Below are 22,850 nucleotides of genomic sequence, written 5' to 3' on the forward strand. Positions count from 1 at the left end.
CATCCGGTGCGGGAGGTACAGGACGATATGTAGAAAAAAAAGTTCAGCGCATATTCTGAGGAATGGCGAACCTACTTTCACAAATTTAGATTCAAATGAAAGCTTTCATAGTTTCATTTATTGCTCTTGGATTTCCGACAGATCCGACGTCCAGGCGAGTTGATTAATTCAATTTCAATGGCGTATATTTGAGCGTAATGTTGTTAAAACCAGCAAATTGCTTAGAACGCAAAACAAAATTTAAACAAGTTTGCTGAATTCACTAGTTGATGACCTAGAAAACTCACTGTCCTATATCGGTTGCTGATTTCCTATTTCGAAAGTACTGATCTGAAAAATTCTATTTTGCAACTAAGTGACATACATTTACTGACATACCGAACGGCTTTTATACAAAATCAGCTTTCATGATGGTCCTTCAATAAAATAAACCGTAATACTTGAATAAAAAGTTTGAAAAGTTCAAAGTGGCACAGTTCCTTCGTTGTTTAGTTCTGATGAAAAGTTTGAAAATTTTATTTTATCAATACCTCAATGTCATCTGCTTCGACGCAAATCCTAAAACCATCTCCCAGGCCTAACGAACGAAGTTCAAGTCGGACAATGTCACCCGTGTATAGTCGCACACTTATCTCATCAGAATAATCATTGCACTCAATTGCCTAGGCCTTTGTTTTTTTCTTGAACCCGGCGAAGGTACAAAGGCAACGGCAACAATCTGTGATAGCTCGTATGTATGCCAGTAGCACTAGTGCCCCATCGAAAAAACAATCTAATCTTTCAATTCAGTTCACCAAGACAATGACGGGCTGACTGGCGACGGAACCGCAGGTGTGGCGAGTGGACAAGGATTCATTTTTCAATTGAGTAAAGAGCAGACACAGGCCTTGCATCCTTCCGGTAACGTGTATTATGCCTGTGACCCTCGGCGAAAATTGCATGGATTTGACATATGGATGGGTATGTCTATCTAGGGTGGAATAGGGATCGATTATCAATCAGAAAAAAAACCTTCTAATCTCATACGAAATTTGTTTGAGTAATGAGGCTTTACAGATTAAATAATACGATAAGAACATCATCAACAATTGTAATATCGCTTACATGAACGTGTTTGTTAAAATATTCAGTACCAATCATTCAAGCTAGGAATCGTTTTATTTTTTCCTAAAAGTAGTCCAACCGCATTACTACCAACAACAACCCGCACCTGCCTATCGGTACCGACAACAACATTCCTCCATCCAATGGAAGAGGCCTCCATCAGCGAAGGATCGATTTTCGCATAGCAATATATAGATCAAGTGCATCAGGGCGGCTGCTTTTGCCGCACGCCTCGACCGAGCAATTCAAAGCAAGTGGATTTTCGCTCGCCAATCGCCTTGAAAACACAGGGCACTGGGTAGTGGATGGAGGCACGGCGGAGGTGGTGTATAATATCCAAATGGTAAACACCGCACAATCGCTCATAGTGTCTCCTCCCGTCGCATCGGTGCCACTTCTGGCTGACAACAGGGCTGGGGTTCATGAATAAATTTCTTCAAATTTACATTAATTGCCTACCCCGCCCGCGACGACGACCACCTTTCACGGTTGTACCGGTTGCTAAAACATGGGTCCCGCTTCCTCTCCCCCCGTCAGCCACATCCAACGGCAGTTAAACTTCAGTGGAAAGCTCCTCGCCGACGGTAACGGTGTGAACTTCAAATCATTGGTTGTTTAGACATCGGTTCCAAAAATAGGAACTGTCACACGCATCGGCATTCCGGTAGGATGATCAAAAACTCATCGCCATATTCAGGCATCTGAATCATAAACCTATTTACAATTCTAAAAGGTAATTTACATGCGAAAATTTTCGACTGAAAAAAAATGTTGACATTTCAAAACTGTTATGAAATCTAAGTTGGTAATGTGGAAAACTACACACTAAAACGAATGGATAAGTTTTTGGTTGGTCGTCTTCTTAAAAATGAGAAGCCGTCTTCGACTCATACTAAGAAATCGGAGAATTTAGAAAAATTGTACAGATTGTTCAATGTCAAATTGAACGTAATACACGTGAAAATATTCGAACCGCTCTAACTCACATAAGTTTGTAATAGCGCAAAACCACCAGCAGTTTTGTCTCATTATCTAGGACGCTTCACGACACTGCACAGTGATACCTTCCCATATAAAAGTTGGCAAAACCCCTAAACCATAATTTCATCAAAATATATTTAGATCATCTAATATATTTCAATCTAGATATTATACAGGGTTACGCAATGGAACCGGACACATTTTGTTCTCCAGTTACAGAAACCGACCACGATATCGAAAAGTAGAAGAATGAAGGATTTTTTTTTTGGTATAGTAGTTTTCCATCATGGAGCACTGGAGTGTTGCCCACCTCGATTTTATTTATAAGTCGTTTTTGGAGATTCAATCGTACGTTACAACTATACCTTACCTTACCTAACAGCTATTGTCATGGGGTGTATCAAGCATATGTCTCCACATAACTCGGTCCATGGCTGCTCGTCTCCAGCCACTTAAGGCACAGATGCTTCTGAGATCACCCTCCACTTGATCGACCCACCTTGCTCGCTGCGCTCCTCTTTTTCTTGTACCAGTCGGATTAGATTCAATATCCATTTTCACTGGGCTGTCGTCCGACATCCTTATGACATGTCCAGCCCATCGTAGACGTCCAATTTTAGTTGTCCGTACGATGGGTGATTCTCCTAGCAGCTGTTGCAATTCGTGATTCATACGCCGTCTCCACGTTCCGTCTTCAATCTGCACTCCGCCATAGATGGTCCTCAGTACCTTTCTTTCGAAAACACTGAGGACGCGTTGGTCCTCTGCCAACAAAGTCCAGGTCTCGTGGTCATAGAGAACAACCGGTCTAACGAGCGTTTTGTAGATGGTCAATTTCGTGCGTTGGCGTACTTTTCTCGATCGAAGGGTTTTTCTGAGTCCAAAGTACGCACGATTCCCTGCCAAAATACGTCTATGAATTTCTCTGCTGGTGTCATTATCGGGGGTCACCAGTGAGCCCAAATACACGAACTCATCAACCACCTCGATATCGTCACCGTCTATCAATATTCGTGGTGGGAGGCGTAGTGTTTTTTCTCTAGAGCCTCTTCCTCTCATGTATTTTGTTTTCGACGCATTTATGGCCAGTCCGATACGCCTAGCTTCAGCTTTCAGTCCGATGTATGTTTCCGTCATCTTCTCAAGGTTACGTGTCAACTATTCGTTAGTTTAAAACCCTGTATGAAGCAATATTCAATCCTCCTAAAAATGAGACGATATGGATTTTTGGTCAATTTGTTTCTTTACCAAATATTAGTTTCGAAATGCTGATCAACATTTCGACATTTTTTTTAAACATTATTTGGGTAGAACGGGCAAAATTATTCTTCGTTTAAGTATGTTAAGGTGTACCAGTTCAAATACACTGAAGTTTTTTTTTATGTGGGGGATACTGGTATAAAAGAATCGCAAAAGAAACTTTGAAAAGTCGTATTATAAAAAGCGCAAAACTTTGAAAATACTACAACTTTGAAAATTTGTACAAAAAAACAAATGTATAACTTTTATAATTCGCATTAAAAACGCAAAGCCAAGGAAACTTCTTTTGTCGTCAGATGTCTTAAAAATTCATGTAACGTCGAGATCTGGTGATTGCTCGGATTTTTTTTCTGTTGAGAATATCTACTTATCGACTTTTCATGCCAAATGTTTTAGAGCTACATGAAAAGTTGAGATCTGGTGTTATATCGAAAAGAAAAACTTTGAGAACTTCAAATTTTTTTCAAATCCAAAAATGGGTATTTTTCATTTTTTTTAAAGATTTTTTAAAGATACGAGTAACACCACACAGATAAAAATTTTGTTGTGAATTTACATTAATTTTTCTTGGACTCATTTGGAGCAGCATAATTGAATGGAAAGTTACTTTACAGTTTTTCTTTTTTCTATATAATCTGAAAGCAAAACCAAGTGTTTTTAGATACATAGTCTTGTTCATGGAAAAATTTTTGCATTCCAATGAGATGAGATTTTCTATTCAACTATTTCATAGTACTATCGATTTGCATGTCATATATTTTTTATTGTACAGATCTCGACGTTTCAGGCGTTTTATTTCCAATAAAAAAATAAGAAAATCGTTTACCTTGAAAATTCACAACCGAATGCACTCAAGTCTTTTTTGTTAGAGATGCGTACACACCTAGAAAAAAATCGTGTAAAATTACGTCTTTTGTGATCGACATATTCAAACGTCAAAAATAAATCATTTGTACAGCTGATATAAGATATATTTAATGCATTCTGGTATATTTTTAAGTACTAAAACATGTAAATCTACACACCTGCTTGAAAAGCTGGTGGGTGTGTTTGACACATATTTGAATGATTCTTGTAAAATTCAGTTATTTTACGAATTACGTTCTTATAAATTGAGTCATATGTGGATTTGTGTCAGCTGTAAACTCCACTTTTGCTGTGTACCGCATAAAAAGTTACATAAAAGAGCCGCATAACTAAGAGAATTTGCATAAAACACCGCAAAATTAAGGATACAAAATTTGTGTTGCAGATGCCTTAAAAATTCATAGAACATCGCAATCTGAAGGAAACCTGAAAAAATTATTGAAAAATATCGAGGGACTAAGAAAGGTCTTTAGATTTCCGAAATCAATTTTTCTTATGCTGAATGGTTAGAAACGCATGAAACATCAAGATCAGGTGTTATTTCGAAAAAAATCCAAGTCCCAGAGAGATGAGATTTTTTTAGAGATATCACCAGTTCTGAACGTTTTGTGCATTTTCAAGACAGAGCAAGAAAACCGCATAACTTTGAAAATTCCCAAACAAATCTGAATAAATTAAAAAATTTGCAAAAAACAGCGCGTAATTTTGAGAATTTGCGCTAACATAACGAATAACTTTGAAAATTCGCATAAAAAAGTTCCCTAAAATGAGACATTAATGTAATTGGTCCCGAATACACTGCAATCTTTTTTTATGTGGCTGATACGTTCCGTATGACTTCAAAAATTCCCATTAAAAAAAGTATGACATTAAAAACTCGCATAAAAATACCGCATTTTTGTGTTCGATTTGAACTTATTTGTGTTTTTCAGTCATTTTGTCTAATCGAAAATAATTCTTTGACAATTTTGGATACACTGAAGTTTATTGGTATTGATGATGGTGATCATTCACTCCATGATCGATATCATTCTGTGTTATCCCTGGAATTCGAAGAAACAGCAGAATTTCGACGATTATATCTCTTGTGCGCGGCGAACGGCGCATAAAATAAATCCTAAGAAGCGTTCCACTGTTTGTTTTGTGAGAGCACTTAAAGGGAAACACACACATTGAAATGCCTAATTCGTAAAACTGTGAAAATATGTATACGAGGAAATTTAATTAATTCATTTATTAAATAAAATTTCGACCACCAATTATCTAAACTATATAGTTTTAACTATTTAGAAAACAAAGACGTAGTCCTACGCCAAAAAACACATTTTCTTGAACTCACGATGAGAAGCATTTCAAATATCATTTTCAATATTTTGTTATGTGAACGCGTCAAACCTCATCTCACTGATAGGTGGACTAAGCATGGCTTTGTAAAAACAATTACTAGATAGGAAATCTAAAATTCGCTTGAAACGATCATAAGAATTATGTAATGCCATGACTCAAAATTGCTTCGGTAGCATATATTGTGATATTATTCCGAATGAACAATTGCTTCAGACTCTATCAAAATTGCCCAAATTCTATTTGAAAAATAGTTTAAATAACCAGCTCAATAACTAGGTCTAGGTTTTTGATTTCTTGAAAATTGCAATAGCAATAATGTTGCATATGAATAAAAAAATTTAATTCCGGATTTCTGCCACCTTCGGCATCACTGTGCGCTGTGTGAGTTCCGTACCAAAGTTGACTATGTTTCGTATCGGTGTGTGAGTTTCCGATTATGCCCATCTTCTCGAGTCCGGATCGGTCGGTTCCGTGTAGTAGGCAGAAGGACACAAAGTCACTGCGGAGTGTGGGATTTACATTTTTCTTTTTTTCAGTGGGATTTACATTTTTCTTTTTCTGTATGAAAAGTTAGTCACAGGCTACAGGCGTAATTCCACTTTTCACCAGTGTCACACTACATAAAACCGGTTTCATTTCGGAGACGGGAAAATGTGGTGAGAGCAACATGATAAAAAATCAAATGCGTCATCATCACCACGGGAAATGCTTTTTCACAGAACTTTCTAGTTCTCTGTTTGCTATTGCTTGAGGAGTTCTTGTTGTGAATATCGAAGGATGTAAACAACAGTACACTCCAGAATAGGAAATACTTGTGCTAGAGGGAATTATAAAGCAACAACAGCATCTATGAATCAATTTAGTATTGGGTTTCGAAAAAGTGCTAAATCGATCTACACGACAATTTATAAAAGATCGTGACAAATTGTGAGGTTTTTCTAGACTATTGCTTAAAACAAAGGCGCTAAGTTGTAACTTCAAACACTGATCTTTGAAATACTTACTCGGCGAAGCAGGAATCGGAACGAATTGTCTCAAATGGCACGTTCCCCTGGTTATTTAGTTCTTGTTACTCGACGATGATTCCGAATTATGCAAGGATTATTGGACGCAGACAATATTTAAAAACAAATGGTGGATTAAACGTTAGTCGCTATGCCATGGGTAAGATCCAGAAGGTAGGAAAATGGGTTTCTCATGAGCTGAACGATGGGCAACGGAGAACGAGAAATTTACTTTCTTGGCGTGAAACGAAGTGTTTCATGTACCAGATCGTGACAAAAAATGAGAACTGGTTTTGTTTCGAGAATCCCAAGCACAGAAGATCATGAGTCGACTCTGACCAATCATGTAATTTGTGAAGAGAACAATACTGTGCTTTTGATGGATTCAAAAAGGTTCAAATAATACATACAAATTAGCCTGAAGATAATTGATTAGTCGAAGGCCTGAATTTTAATTGAATGGTCGAGCAGCAACACAATAGACAAAGTTTTTTAGATAAATACAAATGAACAAAAAATCATCCTTCGATGTAAGTTAGCAAAAGTGGACGAACACAGTCCGATTTATATAATTAGTTTTAAATAGTTTATACGTTACTCTTACGCCCACTGGATATGTTGTTTTACGGTCCATCAACCATTTGTTATTTGATACTATCACCCATGTAAGAAAGCTGCTTGAACGAAACAAATACGAACCTATTACTATTCTTGATAATGGACAAGTGTCAATTATTGTGTTTCCCTTGCAAATTAAAAAAAAAGATAAATAAACTTTTCCAAAATTGTGTATTTTTTCGTAATTATTTTCGAAGAAATCTGTTTTGAGTTTTGAAAATTTCATGTCTAAATGGGATTCGATTAGCGGCTTCATTTTGAGAGTTACAATACTCCGGAAAATTGATGGAATACAAAATTTACAGTAAGCAGTTCTACATAAACTGCTAATACACCGATGAGTCCAAGAAGAAACGAAAAATAATAAATATAATTATGTGCACTTATCACAAACCTAGGTGGTACAAGAATACTTGAATAAAATTTGCTGCTTACTACAGCAACTTTATTTAAAAAAAGAAAACGATTATTCAATAATATATATTTTCAATAATATATATCCCAGAAACGGTGGGTCCGATCGATTTGGTGTCTTCTGTAATGTTTTAGGTAATTATAAGGACCATGTAAAAGAAACTTTTTTGTTTTTATTTTTGTTTTAAAAATATCATTCAAAATTCAAATATTTTGAAAAAAATAATTTTTTGATTATTTTTTGATATGTTGCAGCTGAAGTCAAGAATAAAATACTGTTCAATTTATAGAATGGAGAAATAATATTTGAAAAATGCTACATATTTTCAAAATAACGTAAATTTTTAAAAATCAAGTAAAAACTTCTTTTGCCATGGGCCCCAATTGACAAAACAAAAATTTCCAACAGGTACATTTTTGTATCAGGTGTACAACTTTGCTTCCGCCGTTTTCCGATAGGTGGCTGTACCGGCTGAGGCTGGTTAAAATACATAGATGAGAATGCCTTTAAAGTGAGTGTGTACAGTGCCTAACGAATTGTCATCGCCGTTTCAGTGACAGTTGTTCTTGTTTTAATATTATTCACGCTCGAAAATGTGTGTTTATGTGCCCAATTCTCGCCATTTGCGGGAAGTTTTACTTTTCTGTTACAATTCGAGAAAAAAAAATGCAACTGAAGCGCATCGAATGCTTTCAGAAATTTACGGTGATGCTGCTCTGAGTAAAAGAACGTGTCGGGAGTGGTTTCAACGTTCTGAAAATGGTGATTTTGATGTCGAAGACAAACATGATGGAGGAAGAGAAAAAACCTTCAAAGATGAATAACAATTTACTATGAGCTCTTAAAACCGGGTGCAACCATCACAGGAGATCGCTACCGAACGCAACTGATGCGCCTTAGTCGCGCGCTAAAAGAAAAGCGGCCACAGTATCAAGAGCGACATGACAAAGTCATCCTCCAACACGACAATGCTCGGCCTCACGTCGCAAAAGTGGTCAAAAAGTACCTGGAAACGCTGAAATGGGAAGTCTTGCCCCACCCGCCGTATTCCCCAGAAGTCGCCCCTTCTGACTTCCACCTATTCCGTTCGATGGCACACGACCTGGCAGATCAACATTTTCAATCCTTTGAAGAATTGGAAAAATGGATTGCTTCATGGATAGCGTCAAAAAAGGACTCGAGCCGGGATCCGAAAATTTCTGGAAAGATGGGAGAAAGTTGTCGCTAGCGTCGGACAATACTTTGAATAAGACATCTGTAAGCACTTTTTCGCAATAAAGCTTTAGATTTTGGAAAAAAACGGCGGAAGCAAAGTTGTACACCTAATAAGATTAGGAAAAATATAACAACAGGCTTACCCTCAGAAAATAACAGGTATATTTAAATCAGAAAACTGGAAAACATATTTTCTGATTCTCTACGAAAAAATATATAAATTTTTTCTAAGAAATTTTATGAAAGAATATTATTCAAAAATTTCCATTATTTTGCAAATATGTAATTTCTTCAATTCATCCTTTTTAAAAATTTCACAGTATTTTTCTGGACTTCAGGTACAATGTAATACGTTTTTTGAGATAGTTGAAGTTTTATTGTTATTAAAAAAATTTTTTCAACGGAACTATTTTTTTTACATGTTCCTTCTACCAAAAACATTGCCGAATATACTGATTCGATCGGACCCACCGTTTCTGGGATATATTTAATTGAAAATTTTTAAGGTATTTTGGTTTAGTTCCTTCTCAAAAGTGAGGCTAGAGTTAAAATGCCAAACTGATAATGCAAATTGGTTCGTTTGACCATAAATAACGCTTATGCAAAATTTGAGCCAAATCCAAAATACAAGAAAAACTCGACCTTCGATTTCGTATGGAATTGCTCAATGACGAATATTTTTTTTAAAAATCGTTTCAAAACATTTTTTTGATGAACATTTAGGGGTTTTGTTGGTTTGTGCAAAAAGCACATATTTTGTTTCTATTTCTTCGCGTTTCGCTTTCGGCTCATCAGTGCTTAAAGCAGTTCAAACTGAACTGCCATCTCGTGCCTAGCAGTTCAACTTAAACCGCTAAGCAGACGCAAAGTTTGCACTACTTATGCAACCCTCAAATAATATTGCACAAGTGCTATATTATTTCTGACGTCTCAGGCGTAAACGAGTGACGGCTTATTATTTTTTTGATGCCAAACATCCTAGAATTTAAAATTTTTTGAAAAAAAAGTGATTTTTCAAGAGATATCATAGTTTTTAAAATTAATCACCGGACGGCACCTTTTACCCATATCCTATTTAGCTACAAATTTGCATAGTGACTTTTTTGAGGTGCTTAAACTTTTGAGTACTACCGCCTTACGAAATTAGAGATGATCCCAAAATATTGGTACCCTACTGTGCAATGTGTCAACTAAATTAAACTCGCTTGAAAGCTACTATTGGGCCATTGATCAAGTTTGAAGATCAAATAGCTGTGACTTCTGATTCCGGAGATAAAATAGTATAAGTGACATAACCAACAAAACGGGTTGTCTTTTTACCGTTTAATTTTCTCAGAGATGACTGAATCGATTTTAACTAACTTAGGCTCGTATGAAAACTACTATTGGTTCGTTGAACAAATTAAAGTTGAAATAGTTGCCATCGGCGGTTCCGGTGATATAATGGCATAAGTGGCGTAACCGCCAAAAAGCACTTTACTTCTTTTCACTCAATTAACCTAGGCTTGTTTGAAAGCTACTGTTGGGCTATTGATCAAGTTCAAAAATCAAATCGCTCTGATTTCTGGTTCCGGAGATATATACAATACAATAAGTGACGTAACCGTCAAAACGCACTTATTTTTCTTACCGCTCAATTTTCTCGGAGTTGGTTTAACCGATTTCCACAAAGTTAGGCTCGTTTGGAAACTACTATTGGTTCATGAAACAGATCAGAAGTTCAAATGGCTGTCACTTACGGTTCCGGTGATATAATGGCATAAGTGACGTAAACGTCAAATCTCATTACCTATCAATTTTCTTGTATGTTGATTAACCGACAGCAGATGATCGCTAATTGGCATTTCAATCGCTCTGGAAACTTAATTAGGGTCGACTTGGGCAAAATATACGGCTATTCATAAATAATGCTTATTCATGATAGGTATGCATTCTGAAAGCTACGCTCTGATTGATTTACAACAGATAAGCTTTCAGATTGCAGATATAGAGCTATTTTGGTGCTCATAAAAGGCTATTATACTGCTACTACCAGTGCTCACTGGTTACCTGGGTAAAATCGGGCTGTGGGTCGATTCCGAGAATTATGTGGCTGACATTTCAAGTTTCGGAGATATAACCGTACAAATGACGTATAATTATTACAGATAGTAACCTATGATCACGTTCAAAGGTATTGTTTTTGAAACGCTTGATCTGAGAAATGCTGTCGAATATATCACACAAACGTTGAAGCGCGCTTTTGTGAACTACCCGAAACAATCCGAATAAATTAGTGTCAGAAACTATCTCATTTAAAAGGCAAAGCATATTTCAATGAGATTGATTCGTTTTTGATTTTTGATTACTACATACAAAAGTGACCGCATGTATTCAACTGTAATACACAAAGAACTTCTTTTGAATAAATGCTAAATGTTTTCCTTTATGTTTCGTGCCTTCGTCTTCGACTCTATTCAGTTCGGAATGAACTGCTATTATCACTTATCTTTGAACAACTTGAACTGATAAGCAATCGCAAAGTTTACTCTACTTGAGAACCATGTTTCTCGTGTGAGAAGAATATAACGTACATTTCAACCGTGTTTGTAACGAATTGTAAATAAGAAGCGTATATTTGATACCTAAAAGACAGCTTAGAACATAAAAATTATATGCAAGCAACATCGATCTAATCTGAAAAGAGTGAAAAAATCGTTTCATAATTTTCAATTTGCCTGAAAATTTAACTAAGTTACTACACCCAGCGAGAACATTCGTGTTGGCATTCCAAATGTAAGCAAATTTTCGTTTACGGTTAATTTACTCATTCAACAGCTGCTTCGTTTGATGGACCACCAAAATGGTGGAAGCAATCATAAAACATCCCACTTCTGTTACACCGAAAGAGCACCAGTGAAGTCGGGTTCATTTTTCTCATTAGGGTTCGAATAGTTAAAGAAGTCGAACGTTTCCTGGAGGCATCACTGCCTCTCGTCGGGAGGCGAGCGTCTCGAAGAAATTTAATCAATTCAATTTCACAATCCACCGCACAGCTCTAGCAAACACGAGTTCTAGCTAACTCCTCCAGCAACTTGCGCGCAAAATCGAAACTCACAAACCGCTTCTAGCAATAATAATCTCAATTTTCACTAAAATCACCTTTGTTGACCTTTCCCCACCGCCGAAATGTTGTTCTGGTTTTTTGGTTTGTTTACACAACTTTGTGATACTGTGTTTGCCCATATGACGATCATCCTCACTCATCATCATCATAAACATAATCATCACCATCTTCTTTATCATCTCTTCCATTTGCTTCACATACCTAACAATATATGTGCATGTGGTTGTGCGTGGACGCACTACCAAACTACTATCAAACCACATTGATTGACCCAAATAACAGGCGACACTAATTGATTCTGTTTTCTTTTCTTTTTTTCTTTTTCTTGCCATCTGCCAATTCTTTGTCTCTTCTGCAGCTCCACAGGATCGAGTATGTGCATAGTCGTCATTTAATTTATAGAGATGTAAAACCAGAAAATTTTCTAATCGGTAGAAGTTCAAATAAACGTGATAAAATTATACATATAATAGGTAAGTAATTAGTTTAGTTAGCATAGTAATTGGAGGTTTCTGATAGCATAATTACGGTCATTATTTACATCGGACAACACTATAGCAGCTTATGTACCTCAATTGGAATCGGTTGGATAATATGTTTCCGGTACGACGAATCCCACGCAAAGTCAGTAATGGTTCTATTCTACCCGTTTCTGTCTCCTTGTTTCCATTCCTCCCAAACAGTCTATTTTTCGATTACACCACCCGCACCATGGGGCCGGTCGGTCGGCTCGTCGGTAGCAGCATCCATTCGACCCACGGCAAGCAAACATACCGAAAACCATAATAAAAAGCAACAACAAACATCCCACATCTAACTTAGCACATCGCGGTGTGCGCATGTGTCGGTAAAATCATACCATACGTAAAGATAGAAGCATGCTTTCCCGTGAGTTACCGTTCACGCGAGTGCCGATGAACATTCCATCTGCGAGTATGGTTTTCTACCGTCACATCATAGCTTCTCCATGTGAATTTCTCGAGAGAGAAAGAGAGAGAGAGAGAAACACCGCTCCCGAAATCTATTTTTAGAATGTCCCGGCACTGGCAACAACAGCAGCAACTCGCTACCAATGTGAAGGGGAACGCAGTGAAAACGGATGAACGTGTTTCGAGAGAATCAATTTCCTCTCTCTTTTACTTTACCCGTTGGCGCTAGCTGTGTCTACGCTTGGTTCGAATGGTTGGGTTATTTTTGCTTCTCGGTGCTACCGCCGGTCGTTGCTTTAGAATGTGCTTCTAGCGCTCGCTTTCCGCATGTCCCTTTGGCGCAGCGGATAGCGCGTTGGACTTCTAATCCAAAGGTCGTGGGTTCGATCCCCACAAGGGATGCAATCGGTGGATATTTTTTGTAGATGGGGATTTTGTAGGCGAGAATGCATCACTTTTTTTTCGATTCGAATCATTTAGGGGTATTTATGTTTCGTAGAAAGAAGCCAACCTAATGACTTAAAAAAGAATCTTATTAAAATGATGCTTCTTTTTTTGACTGTTTTTACTGGATGATGTTTCGTTACTTCATTTGATGAGTTCAGTTATCCAGCTTTTTTCCTTTGATTGTGTGTTGATTAATTAACTGGAAAGGCAATGAAAGCCACTCTATTTTGTAGTACCAAGCATACTTCAAATTAAGCTAATGTGCTTCACAAAATGCTCAACAGAGGCAACTTTAGAGAGACTAAAAAAATGCGATGATTTATTTAGATGACTCAGATTGTCTTGCATTCGTATCCTTGTAATGTTATTCAAGGAAATATACAATTTTCATATAATCTCTTGTTTTGTGCAGCAAGACGGAAAATAGCTTGTATACGTACAGTTATTTTAGAAACTTTTTCTAGCCAAAACGCATAGATTGTTTGCGAATGAGAAAATTGACGATTAGATTCTTTCATAGTAATTGACCCTACCCATCCAGAATTTTGTATATGACTGTCTACTTTTCAATTCTATTATCTACTGGATTTAGTTATGCCCATTAGGAAATCATTTGCTTCCACGAAACTGGGAAGCAAGTGACCGGGAATATCGGGAAAACCGGGAAAAAGTCGGGAATTTGGTTTTACCGGGAAAAACCGGGAAAAAATCGGGAATTTTTGAGCAAATCCGGAAAAAAATTTACTAGTCCTTACCTTAGTAACGATTTTAAGCATCATGATTTTCCTGATACAACAAATGAAAAGATGAAGGCCATTTTCTGTTTGAACTAGAAGTTCAGTACAAGTTTTGAAACTTCTTCTTGGCCCTCACAGGTTCAATAGTACACAATCCATTGAAAATGAAGTCAACAACTTAGCAATTTTAATTCAATAAGCGTTTTCTTAGTTGGCATCAATAACAGCACAATGAATGCTAATAATGAAAAACAAGGATAATTTGGATACTTCTGCTGGATTTCTATTAAATCTTGACAAATATTAGAAAAGATTCCAAGTGCAAATGACAGTTTCTCTTTGTTTATTTTCTCTTTCAATTATTACTGTATTTTCCAAAAAAAAATTAACAGCACATCGAAAGTTGATAGTTTCAGTCGTTATTCTATGCAAAGTGTAAGATAGAAGGATTGCCTATAGGACCATAATAATCGAAAGAAAGAGTAAAGAAAGGGGAACTATCATTTGCACTTAGGATCTTTTTTAGTGTTTTTCTTCAAATTTCAGAATAAGTATGCATAATGGTAAAAGTAACATCATGTAACATGTTTGACAATTTTTTTAAAAAATCTTAGGGGCCGTGTTTTTAGTTGCCAGCCGATAAATTCCTCTAATTTCACTAAAATTTGTCTCAGTAATGTCAAATTGTGACAATACTTGTTTAGTAATCTTGGTATTGATTTCAATAGGATTCACAAAATCGACAAAGCTGTCGACTTTCATTTTATCCACCGTTTGCAAGAAGTATTTGATTTCCTTCTTTGACAGCTGAAATTGGTTTTTCAGAGTTCGTAAGAGCCTGTTCAGTGTCGATGATAGGACACAAATTTAGATCCTCTCTGTCACTGGAGGCATAGATTGTTGTTGTTTTTCGAAAGTGACAAGCGTACATTTTAAGAATTCTAGAAGGATTTGGTTCTCTCGCCAACTCTGAAAGAATATCGTATATGTTGTTAGTAATGGTCTCTCGTCTTCATGTGCACCTTGTGCACTGCACAACTGGTCAAATAGGCTCTGTGAGAAATTGTATGCACACATTCAGAAGAGGCTTCAGTGCCTTATGCTTAAAAACAAATGTCTCAGTTGCAACGTCGAAACGGTTCTGATATCATACCGTATAAGCTGTGCACAACCCGTAAATTTTGTCACGAGACGCCACTGGTTGTTAGAAGTAATCGGGTTTGAGGGAGGAGTGTTGTGTTTTAGTTCATTCATTTTTAATTTTTACCCTTATACTATACCAAACTAAAAAAAATTGGAATACATTAGAGGGTCAGTCCGCGTACGGTCCAAAAGAACTAGTTTTCCTCGAAGATGGAGTGAACTGGAGTTCTTTATTGAAGAATGACAGCTCACTATTCTTCTCAATCGAATAGTCTTCCAAAGCGTTTGCTGGTTTGAGGAATCTGGTAGAAGTTCGCAAAAGAGATTTATTATTGGTAGAACACATGCAAAAAGACATTATTATTATTGAATCTGTTAACTACAAAATATAATTTAAAGCTCTCATATTATTTTCGAAGAAACATACAAAGTTTCAGAAAAACGAAAGAACGGTTCAATAGACCTAATTCTTTCGGTACAACTATCAAGTTTTCAACAGTTCTTTGAAATAAACGGTTTTGTTCATTTCTAGAATACACTCTTAACTTGCATAAGTTTTAAGAAGGACTGATTTTCCAGATAGCCTTTAAAAGACTGATTCAGTGGTAGTCTTGAAAAAGATTGAATAGTTCGAAAAATATTTATTTTATTTTAATTGTAAGACTTTAAATTTAATTTTTCATTATTTGGTTTTCAAATAACTGATATTTCTGGAAAACTACAAAACACCACCAATAATCGTCGAATATGATGTGAAACCTGCGCTTAAGGTGAAATGTAGCGGAATGCGAAAATCGCGTTTTCGATCAATTATTCAAAAACTAGACCGATTTTCGTAAAACCAAAAACACTTAAGTTTTCGAAATCAAATTTATCATAACTAAGTATTCTTAGAATTTTGAAATTTTGCTTTGCCGAGCCGTAATTGGTTTTTGAAATGTATAAACGGTCACTGTTCCGTCCCACGGGGATGATTTTAGAACTGAAAAGTAGTGTTTGTAGCAGAATTTCACAAAGAATCTGAAAATGCAACTCAAAATTATAAAAGTTTAGCTAAAACAACCGAAAATTAAAAAAGTTTACATAAACTTTTCTGCATTTATTTATAATACTCATTTATAATACTAATAATGTCCAACTCTGTTGAATTCAATGCATTGATGTTGCTGAAGCAATAATGCTTGGCAGTGTAATATCGTAAAACAGGTATTATTTTAGATTGCAGTAATTTTTATAGCAAAGCTAAAACTTCAACATTGACAAGCTACTGAATGAAATGAATACAAGCCAAGTATTATCGTTCATTAATTTGGTATACAAACAAAGTGATAAACATTGAGGGTGAGCTTCGAGCCAGTCAGCATGGAAAACTTATTGGAATTCATTGGTTTTTCAATTATTATGAATAAAATGAATCAACGCTTGATTTTGCTTTCAAAGTCGATTGAATAATAATGAACTACGAAATAACTTTATATTCAATTTTCTCTTGTCTTCAATCGTTCTTTTGAAGGAGAATCCATGCTTGCTACTAAACTCAGGCATATACATGGTTAGCAAGTTAGTCAATACATATACATATAACCTCATGTTAATCATTCATAATTACTCATGATTTATAGCCCTAGTGTAAGAGTAATCACTAACAATAATGATTGAATTAGCATATATTCAATGTGTGAAGAATTCAAAAATCCATTATGTCCAGTCTTTTTTACAAGCCAGTATAACGAGAGGTAAGCCCACTGCGCTCAATCATTGAAAAAAGTTCTTGTTTCTATGTGTCCGTTTTTCTTGGTACGCTTTGTGCGACGGTTCGTTCAACTGAAGCGGATAAAATTTTGCGCGCATTTTATGACGCTTCATTTCACCTTAAGAGCATTATTGGAAAAAGCAAAAAGTTTAAAAAAAATTGTGGAGTGGATAGCTTATTTTCGATACACTACTTATGATATATCATACGTTTAAATGTGAAAAACAATTTTTTATTGTTTAACTTTTATTTTTAGAATTTCTCTACAGAAATAACTATTTTGAACCTTTGGCAACGGTTTGTCAAAAGATGGAAGTATTACCTATGTTTTCGAACATAAGATTCACATGAATATGTTGCTTACTTTTCTTTGTTCATTTGTGTGAACAAGGCAAGGTTATAATACAAATAAAACAATGACACTTGAGAACAATGTTATTGAAGACTGTCCCAGAAAATATGGACGCAACCAAAAACCGCTGCCATTTCGCAATGGTTCAGAATCTGTCAATTTTTATGGCTGCGTCCTGTTGTTTACACACTTCTCTAATCACTTGTGCAGTTGTTTATTCGTTTTCATTAGTTTGTTTCGAAATGCGTGGACTTTCAGCAGAACAACGTCGAAAAACTGTGTATAAATGGTGCACAGAACGCGGACTGTCACTGAGAAAGATATCAAAAATGGAAGGAGTAAATGAAAAAGCCGTGCGAAATGCAATCAGGAAGTTCGGTGAGGATAACACCTTTGAGGATAAACCGAAAACGGGTCGAAAAAAAGGTCCTGCTAACCCTCAGTTGGATAAACGTATTTCAGTATACGGCGTTCGAGCAAAAGAAGGAGGTTTCAGTTCGGGATGTGGCCAAAAAAGTGAGCACTTCGCAGTCAAATGTTCTTCGTGTTAAAGAACGTTTGAATCTTCGAACCTATAAGAAGCAGAAACAACCAAAACGTAGTCCGAAACAAGAAGCATCGATCAGGCCGAGAATTCGAAAGCTGTACAATACGATTCTTGCTGAAAATTTAAACTGCATAATCATAGACGACGGAAACCTACGTGAAACTCGATTACAAATCCTTGCCGGGACCACAATATTATACGGTGCGAGAAGAGCAAGTGTTAAACCAGTCCGAGACATCGATTGAAGTCGAAAAATTTGGTAAGAAAGCTATGGTCTGGCAAGCAATTTGTAGCTGCGGTAAGATTTCGAAACCCTTCATCACCACTGCTTCAATGAACAGCGAAATATACATCAAGGAATGTTTACAAAAACGACTTCTACCCATGATTCGAAGCCACAAAAATCCTGTTGTCTTCTGGCTAAATCTTGCTTCTTGCCACTACTCGAAATCAACGGTAGAATTGTATACTACCAAAAATGTAACTTTCGTCCCAAAAGACATTAATCCACCAAATTGCCCACTACTTCGACCAATTGAGGAATTTTGGGCATTAACGAAGGCACATCTTAGGAAACATGTCTCGGCAGCCGAAACCATTCAACAGTTCGAAAAATATTGGAAAAAAGTGTCAAAACTTGTCGCCAAGAAGTCTGTACGGAATTTAATGAGGAACGTTCGCAAGAAGGTGCGCCAGCTAGTCTACAATGGCTAAGTAGCAAATTTTGAGAATAGTATTCTGTTGTTGTAGTCTAATATTATCAGTATATCGAATGAAATTTGAATATCTAACACTTGTGAATTATTTACAGCGAAATCAAAGTGCGTCTATAGTTTCTGGGACAGTCTTTATACAAAGAAATCAGAAGTGTAAACTATCAACTAGTGCTCTAGTAAAGCTGTTAGGTATTAAACTTCTAAAGTAAACACGTATTAAAATTCAGAAAGTTTTGCGTATGATATATCATATGATAGGACATAATGGGTTAAAAACGATAAAGCATAGCCGCATTAGACCTTTCAAAATTGCAGTGAAATTAGAACAATTTCTATTAAGCAGCATGTTGATCTGTTATGCCAAATGACCATTATATCAAATGATCGTTATGCCAAATAACCATTATGCCAAATAACCATTATGCCAAATAACCATTAAGCAAACGGGGTTATGCCAAACGTGGTAGCCAACATCAGAATGTCATGAAATTTAGAAAGATTTCTTCTAACGGAAACTTTGTTGATAACGCCATCTTTTTATCAGATCCGGGATTTATTAATCCACGTGTTATTCAGATCTTCTAGTAGTAGCAGGGATTACTTTCTCCCGTGTGATAACGGTGGAGATGTAATGGTGCCTAAAAAAACGTGTATCAGACTAACATTCTTCCTCTTGTTTAGAAGAACAGCCTTCAGTCGATGTAGACATCGTTATTGACCATTTAATCAAAGGTTTAGACTGAGTATGCACAGTGAACATTATTTACTTCTTCCAAGCATCGTGCATTTTCACTCATTCAATCACCAAGTGCAATTATGGGCGACCAACTTCAGCTTAGCTCAGTTGGTTGTTTAATCAAATACCTTCATTTCGGCTAAAGTTTCTTTATGTGTCCGAAGTCTAAGTATTCTATACTTTGTCTCATTGTGCAGAAAAGATTTTCCAAATATCTTTTAAAACTTGTAATCTTACAATCAATGCCCACTGTCTCAACATTTCTGTTTATTTAAACTTTGCACTCATCCATCGGTTTCGCAAACAATAACAAACTTTATAAAGTGCAAATAAAGTATCCATTTGTTTTCGCACCTAAGCTTGAGGCCTGTCGAATTCAGTAAGTGCCGATGCGGCAGACGCTATTTTTAGTACAAATCAGTATTATTGTTTGCTTTCCCAATTTGCGCGGTACAAGTCTGATCGAATTTGTTCGCCAAATGTACACTTCGGTTTGTTTATTATTTACATTGGATGATGTTTTGCGCTACTCAGACATGTTGCCCGCCTAGTATATTTACTGTCCGAAGCCTCCTTCAACCGACCAATCACTAGGAATTGTCAATTTTGTTTCATGGGTTTTAATTCTTTATTTCTTTTTTTCCTCGCAGATTTTGGTCTCGCCAAAGAGTATATTGACTTAGATACGAATAAACACATACCATATCGAGAACATAAATCGCTAACGGGCACGGCGAGGTACATGTCGATCAACACGCATATGGGCAAGGAACAGTCCAGGCGTGACGACCTGGAGGCGCTCGGTCACATGTTTATGTATTTCTTAAGAGGTTCACTGCCATGGCAAGGTCTGAAAGCCGACACACTCAAAGAGCGATACCAAAAAATTGGTGATACGAAACGGGCGACACCGATCGATGTAAGTACTTTGGTAGCCTTATCTCGTCGATTAGTATGCGGTGGCGGCTACCGTCGTTAGTTGCTCAATAAACACGGATTTCCGATTTATGTTTATCGTTTTCATTCGAACGCTTTTCTTCTTTTTAGGTGCTGTGCGAGGGACACCCGGAGGAATTCGCGAAATACCTGCGCTACGTGCGGCGGCTAGACTTTTTTGAAACACCTGATTATGATCACTTACGGAGATTATTTCAAGATTTATTCTATTTTAAGGGTTATGTAGACGACGGTGAATTCGATTGGACCGGGAAAACGATGGTGAGTTTCATTTTCCTGTTGATTTCCGTTGATTTGTACGCTGCTCTCGAGTTACAATTTAAAGCATGAATCTTTAGCCCCTGATGAAAAAAGAGAAGCAATTGGTTCGAGAATCGAAATTATGACGTACCGCAACAGTCCGGTAGAAAATTCCAAGTGGAATTCGAACCCAACCCCTTTCAAGCTGCCGAAGCCAAATTTTGTCAAGAACCTGTGAAGCTAAATCTATTGTGCTCAAATTTTTTTTTGTTACCACTCTCTATTCAAATATAAGTAATGCCTTTTCTTAATCGGCAGCGATGTGGTTTTGGACTTTGCTACAATCTTGATCTACTTATTCTCCCACTCCACTCGAAAAAGGTCATTTACAATACTGTGGTTGAGTTTTTGGCAGAAAACATTATTTCTCACTCGATTACTAACAATTCGACGATAAAGTTTATTGGTTTCGGGAAGGCCCTAAACGGAGTCGCAACTAAAGAAAAACGCTTTCTCATGTTCCAATTATTCACATTGTTTCTTTCAATTCGTAAAGCCATCTAACTTCTACGTGATGCGACAACTGCGAAACGCTCCACCGTCTCACATTGCCAAGACGAAGTCGGCCAAGGTGATGAGAATTCAGTAGTTCAAGGCTAGATAAACGCAAGTGGTGTAGCTGGATTAGAGTGCTAGAAAACTGTGTAGTTGGGGTTTTTTGAAATCGATTTTTCACTAGATCGAATGTGCGACTGTCAGACGCATTCCTTTAACTGACTCCATGAATCCTTTGTCGAAATGAATTTCAACATTGTCCCGATAATTCTTTGACACTGCTACATTAGTTTGAGACACCATATTTTGTGTTCCACGTAGGCTAGTTTGTTGTATTCCAAGTTGTGGTTGGGTTCCAGTGTTCTTTTGAAATGTTCAAAATATACGCCAGGTACGCCAATCGCTGAAAATATGATTTTGTTCTATTCAATCAAATTTCATTCCGTAATTACCAATTGTAATCGAATTTCCGTTTTCCATTTCTCGCCCCCAGTCAACCCCAGTTGGATCGCTGCAAACCGGCCACGAAGTAGTTGTATCACCAAACAGAGAAAGACACACACCTGTAAATAAGGTACTTGAATCAAGTTCCAAGTTTCGATGTTGTAGCATTTTATAACCATAATCGGCGAACCATAGTTTACTAATACACCAACAACATTTCGATTAACTCGAACCCAAATCCCCAAGTCCTTAAAATATAGCACTGGTAACTAAACAAAAAAAAATACAAAACAAACAACATTGTGTATCATTTTATTTTTACTATCGTTTCGACTATCATTTTACTTGAGGCATATTGAACTGAATGTATGTATGGCATAAGTCTCTCCCCATCGTTGCATTTGTTGATAACTTCGCTGTATAGCAAAGTGCAGACTAACTATCATGTTCACTGCAAGTACCCAAGAACCCGTACACCTCTGAACTGCATGTGTGTGCATATGTACGAAGAAACAATCTACATTACCATTCGGAGTTTAATTTTTCACGTATCGAAAACGTTTCTAAATGTCGATCTCCTCTGCCGTTGCTACCTTTTTACAGGATGGAGATTTTTTCAGTTACTATGACGAAGACCTGAATGATGAAACTCTACAGATTATACAAGAGGTTGGGAAATGTGTCCTGTTTCCACCTAGAACCGCTCTCGCTCGAACTTAGTTGAAGCTAGGATCACTCCACATCCATGTTTTGTTAAGAGAAAAAAAGTAGTAAAAGCTCAAGTAGTTGTAATGCTAAGTGATCTTCGACTTTCCTTCCTAGAGAAAAATTTTTCATAGCAATCGTTAAACGTTAATTAGACCGGAAAAGATAAATAAAATGATATTTTCAGATAACCAAATATGATATATCAATATTGATCACTCTTGGAAATTCAATTCAAACCGAATAAGACTTCACAGTTACATTAGAGTGCCTATAACCAGAGTGACGACATCTCATCCGTAATGCTGGCAACAATTAAAAACATTCCATTAGCTTTACATTGAATTGACAGGTCGTTTGCTCGTTTGGAACTGGTAGCTGTCATTCCAAACGAACAGCGTTCGCCACTCTGATTATAGTCACTGTAAGTTACATCATCTCGTGACGAAAAAGGTTCAGGAATCAGAACAAATTGGCTCAAATGGCACGTTCCCCTTGATATGTGGAGATTTGTGCCTTGCCATCAATTTGTTTTTAGCACCATTTTCCCGATATATAAGAGGGAAGAATTGAAAGGAAATGGTAAGGGTTGGACTAGGAGGATGGGGAAAATTGACGACACAAAAACACAAAAGCAGAAGTAAATTCTGCACCCCTAAGGGATGCTGAACA

At 36.8% G+C, this 22,850-nt stretch overlaps 1 protein-coding gene and 1 non-coding gene across 4 annotated transcripts in view; both read left to right on the forward strand.

Annotated features, from left to right (window-relative positions):
- The window catches only part of LOC131428195 (casein kinase I), a 122,081-nt gene that overhangs the window by 63,297 nt on the left and 35,934 nt on the right, over positions 1–22,850 (forward strand). The window contains exons 5-10 of one of the 3 annotated variants that reach the window (XM_058591924.1): positions 12,276–12,390; positions 19,928–20,196; positions 20,325–20,495; positions 21,031–21,105; positions 21,523–21,603; positions 22,077–22,142. In XM_058591924.1, coding sequence (XP_058447907.1) covers positions 12,276–12,390; positions 19,928–20,196; positions 20,325–20,495; positions 21,031–21,105; positions 21,523–21,603; positions 22,077–22,142 — 777 coding nt within the window. The remainder of the gene's footprint in view (positions 1–12,275; positions 12,391–19,927; positions 20,197–20,324; positions 20,496–21,030; positions 21,106–21,522; positions 21,604–22,076; positions 22,143–22,850) is intronic. The other 2 variants (XM_058591925.1, XM_058591926.1) reach the window with 2 other exon arrangements.
- Positions 13,176–13,248, forward strand: Trnar-ucu (transfer RNA arginine (anticodon UCU)). The gene has a single exon. It is a non-coding gene; the product is annotated as a tRNA-Arg (tRNA).

Source organism: Malaya genurostris, chromosome 2, assembly GCF_030247185.1.
Source record: "Malaya genurostris strain Urasoe2022 chromosome 2, Malgen_1.1, whole genome shotgun sequence".
NCBI classification, from domain to species: domain Eukaryota; kingdom Metazoa; phylum Arthropoda; class Insecta; order Diptera; family Culicidae; genus Malaya; species Malaya genurostris.